The 4,555-nt window shown below is 28.0% G+C and overlaps 1 protein-coding gene across 1 annotated transcript; it reads right to left on the reverse strand.

Moving 5' to 3' along the window:
* Positions 1-402: 402 nt before the first annotated feature.
* On the reverse strand, positions 403-3,841 carry LOC111617360 (threonine--tRNA ligase, cytoplasmic-like). The gene is made up of 6 exons (XM_023358661.1): positions 3,707-3,841; positions 2,599-2,663; positions 2,428-2,506; positions 1,994-2,140; positions 704-802; positions 403-612 (listed from the first exon to the last, which is right to left on the reverse strand). The coding sequence occupies exons 1-6, from the start codon at positions 3,839-3,841 to the stop codon at positions 502-504; spliced, it is 636 nt and encodes a 211-aa protein (XP_023214429.1). The 3' UTR covers positions 403-501.
* Positions 3,842-4,555: the final 714 nt, after the last annotated feature.

Consider the following 4,555-nt stretch of genomic DNA (forward strand, 5'->3'; position numbering starts at 1 on the left):
CCCCCCCGCGTTGGAATTTCGAAAAATCCTTTCTTAGTGTGCGTTTCCATGATGTACCCTAACTGTGTACCAAATTTCACCTCTTTAGGTTAAGCGGTTTGCTCTGGGCGATGATGAATCAGTGAATGAATGAATGAGTCAGTCAGGACAAGCAATTTTATATATTTAGATTAGCTTTAAATAACCCAATAAAGAAATCAAGCTGTTCATTTGATACAAATTAAGTATAGTAGAAACTAATTATTTACTTATTTCATCCTTTAAAGCAATAATTTTCAAATAATTACAAGTCATTTAACAAATTTTGAATGGAAACTGTGTGTAATCTGAATGATGCTCTAGAATATTTAGAGATTACATATAACGTAACTATAGTAGTAGTTGTTAAATTTATATTAACATGCTCATAAACTCTTCCTTGCTAGGAATCTTACTGTGGTACAGCCTGGCCAAGATTCATGAACCTAATGTACAATAACTGTTAGAATTTAAATAAAAAACTTAAAATCTACTTACTGCATAATGCTGCCAATGTCCTGAGACTTTCCATAGTTTACTATTATATACATTTGGGCTTATCACTTCTTGGAAACCTCGTTTCCGATATTCACTCTAAGAAAACAAGATTTTATTTATAAATTAATCACTTAAATCTCTTAAATATTAATTATTCATATTTAACAAATTTAATACATTCACTTACTCTAATAAATTCAACAAGCGTATTATATATATGAGCTCCTTTAGGAAGAAAGAAACAACTACCAGGACTTAATTCATGGAAGAAAAACAACTCTTGATCCTGAAAATTTCCAAAACAAAATTTAATAAAAGTAGTGTTAATATTTATTTAATTATTCAAAGGTAAAAAAAATGCATTCAAGTTATAGCACAATACAAATTATATGACCTTATACATATCACTGGCTTATTCATTTTATACATCATTTGAAATTATGTATTTTTAACAATAAAATGACACTGATTTGTTTCAAATAACAAACTGTTGAGAAATATCAGTTGATCATTAAATCAATATTAACTTGCAAAAATCAAAATGATATACTTTTAAATATTTATGAAAAATTTTAATAAAAAATTCATTTATTTTACATTGTAGTTTTACTAAATCTATTCAATTGATTTCATATATACATATGTCACCTTAAGAACTAATAAATCTTTAATCTCAGATGACGCTGTGGCCGTTGGCCTTTTCCAAGTGTCAAAATATACAAAATAAAACAACAGAGGAACAAATACATCAGGGAAGAAAACCACAACTCGAAACCTAATATAGTTCAAATGATTAACAATCAATTTAAATGCAATGCAGTAATAACAATGAATAATATTACTTCACTATTGCAAAAAAGGCAATGTTACATCTTTTAAAATAGTACTTTTTCAATGTTATCTTCTTTCTTCTTTCCCCCTTTTCCTTTTTGGTGGATGATCTTTTGCATTTTAATTATTAAATATGCAGGAAAAACAGTTTTTAATCAGCAGAGGCATTGGTTTGCTGGTTAGAAAACATCACTTTTTTGAAAATTAGGCTGAGGGGGTTTTTCTTATAGTTGTTTTGAACTTCTTCTGGTTAGTTATCTCTTGAATAACTTTATTTAACAAATTCCAGTATGTTATCATCTGGAAAACAGGAGCAGTTTGACCTATTGAAAGTTTTGTAGATGGTTTTAAGTAGTTATCCTGTTACTTCTCATGAAAATAATAACTTATAAACGATATAATAAGATGGATTTTGGATCGATCAAAAACATTTTCAATTCTCAAAGACCAAATTGACAGAAACTTGTTTGACTTTATTTTAGGAGATTTAATTAAGTTAAAAATACATTATTTAACTTCTATAATAAAACCTGTTTTAATTAACTTAACGTTAATATTTAATTTATATAAAGAAGACTAATAAATTTAATCAGAAAATTAAAGAAGCCCTACTACATGTTTTTAAATAAAAATGATAAAAACATACTCTGCCAAGCTTCCTATGATCACGTTTTGCAGCTTCCTCTTGAAATTTTTGCCATTCTTTTAACTGTTTATTATCTGGAAATGATATTCCATATATTCTTTGCAAGGTTTCTGCTTCGGCATTTCCTTCCCAGTAAGTTGACGAATTCTACATTGTCAATTAAGTATTTCAATCAATTAATATTTAAATTCTGTAATATCAATAAATTTCCTATAAGCTTTAACTGAACTATAACTGTCAATTTATTTATAAAATTTCTAAATCTTAGCACAGTATTGTGAAAATAAGTCTATACAGTGTTGTAGGCAAATACATTTTAGATGAAATCAAGCAAATCAGAAAATTTTTAACTTTACAATTATGGTTTCTACAATTTACTGATTAAAAAATATATAAAAATTTGTGAAATATGGTCTTGAATTAACAAAATTTACCTTGGTGACTTGCAGCGCTTTAATTTTTCCAGTGTGACGTACATGAGGTCCCCTGCATAAATCAATAAGGGGTCCACAACTGAAAAATATTAATTACAATAAAGTGAAAAATAAATAAAATTCTTCAAAAAGTGATTTACTGAAACTTATAATTGTCATTAAATTTCTTACCGATATACGGTAGTAGTTGGCGTGTTAACTTTTTCCTTCAAAATTCGAACTTTGAAAGGATTATACTAAAAACAAATAAATAAAATCGGGTAAGGAAGATTAAATGTATATTAGTTTTGTTCCTAAATTTATATTTAGACTCATTGAAAATTTTATTAAAAATTATTATTTTGAAAAGACTTAAAAAGTTGATTAATTATGCAACAAAAATTCCTTTTCCTTCAAATAATTATTTTAAAGTAAAATAAATAAGTCAAATGCCAAATGGATAATGAATATGAAGCAATAATCATCATTTAATTAAGACAATACAAAGACAATTAGTCAGTTTGTTGGTGTTAAATTTACAAAAAAACTCATTTAATAAAATACTTTGAACGTTTTTAACACTTACAAAATGTCTTTGTCAAGAACAGAATGTTAGCAAATAGAACAAGATATTTCAAATGAATTCAATTGTCAAGCAAGCATTAAAATAGATAAGTACCTTTGTTACATAGGGATGCAAAAAGCAAGATTTTAACAAATTTAGCAAATTATCATTGTTGCTATGACATCGCTGTATTTCTTGAATAAAGATAATCAATTATCCTTTAACATGTTTAAAGATTAATGTATCTTTTGTTTGCTTCCGTCCCTACATTTGAAGTGGGATGCTTACCAAAATGTTGCTAACAGACAAAGACATGCTGTTCTATGGCATTAGAGATGTGATTGAACTTATTACTTATGTTCAATAATATAATTATTTACATGGTCTTCCAGCAGGTTCTTCAATCTTGGCAGAAATACTAATTAGAGATTAAGAATACACAATATTTAAGACCTCCATCACCTCAATTTTCCAGTCTTATCTACATTATGTTGATGATGTTCATTGCATAGGTTTGGAATATATTATAAATTTAATACTCCACCAACAATAATTCCCAGTAAGTCATTCCAGCCACAGGTAAACAATCATACAGCTACAGCACACTAATATGCAACTTATCTTTTAACATCTTCAGCTGATTTATTAGAAAACAAGAAATGGACACTGTCCATTTTTTTTCTTAATAAATCAGTATGATGCATTTGTTGTTCTTGTGGTCTATCTATCCTTTACACTAAATGAGTATTGTTTCTGTACATCATCCGTCCCTTTTGTAACTAAGTTATCAGTAAAGCTTGTTACATTATCTAAAAACCACAGATCCATTCTACCAATTGCTCCTTCACCAAGTTTAAGAAAATTGTTCATTTTTATAGCTTGCCTCAGTGTTAGAATATTCCTTATACAGTAGATCCCCCTATAAAACCGTTTCCTACAGTTATGATTCCTATAAAAATTGTGGCATTATCCGTAAACAACGGTAAAAATAACTCCTATAATACGTAAAACGTCATCGGGCAGCCGNAAAAAAAAAAGAACAAACAAAGCATCAGATTATATTTGGGTATTAACTTCCACAAATATTTTTTTCGGTATGGTGCATGAATCATCATTTGCTTTATTTTCTCCATTACCAAGATCATAAATTATCCTGGTAGGTCATGTACCATGTGAATTTATACATATTTAATATTTTTTTTATCATTAAAATATATGAATAAATACAAACTATATGGATAAAATTAAAATTTAAGAAATGGAATACTGTAATATCCATAATAGTATCTGAAGAAATGAGAGTGCAAAAAAAAAAAAACAAATGACCTCCTCTTTTCAATTTCTGCAATAAAAAAACTGAAAAATTACTGAGAGAAAAAAGTATATAATATGTTATAGTACACAATAATCATAATTAAAGTAAACCAATTCAATGCTGTCTAGGAAGATATTCAGCAGTCCAAATTCAACCAAATTTAATACAGTAGACTCTCGAAAACTCGGCCTAATGTGGACCGAAGGGTGGCCGAGTTTGTGAAAATGCCGGGTTATTGGGAATGGGGTTAAAAAAATAAGTATGAGTGT

The sequence above is a fragment of the Centruroides sculpturatus genome, unplaced genomic scaffold (assembly GCF_000671375.1).
Source record: "Centruroides sculpturatus isolate CEXI.00-Female unplaced genomic scaffold, Cexi_2.0 scaffold5331, whole genome shotgun sequence".
In the NCBI taxonomy this organism is placed as follows: domain Eukaryota; kingdom Metazoa; phylum Arthropoda; class Arachnida; order Scorpiones; family Buthidae; genus Centruroides; species Centruroides sculpturatus.

Bases quoted from the DNA above. Each gene is read 5' to 3' on its own strand.
- LOC111617360 (XM_023358661.1), bottom strand. From the start codon at position 3,841: ATGAACAATTTTCTTAAACTTGGTGAAGGAGCAATTGGTAGAATGGAT. The intron at 2,141-2,427 runs GTAAATTTTGTT...TTGACAATGTAG, and splicing joins AAGCGCTGCAAGTCACCAAG to AATTCGTCAACTTACTGGGA. The intron at 803-1,993 runs GTATGTTTTTAT...GGAAATTTTCAG, and splicing joins ATCATAGGAAGCTTGGCAGA to GATCAAGAGTTGTTTTTCTT.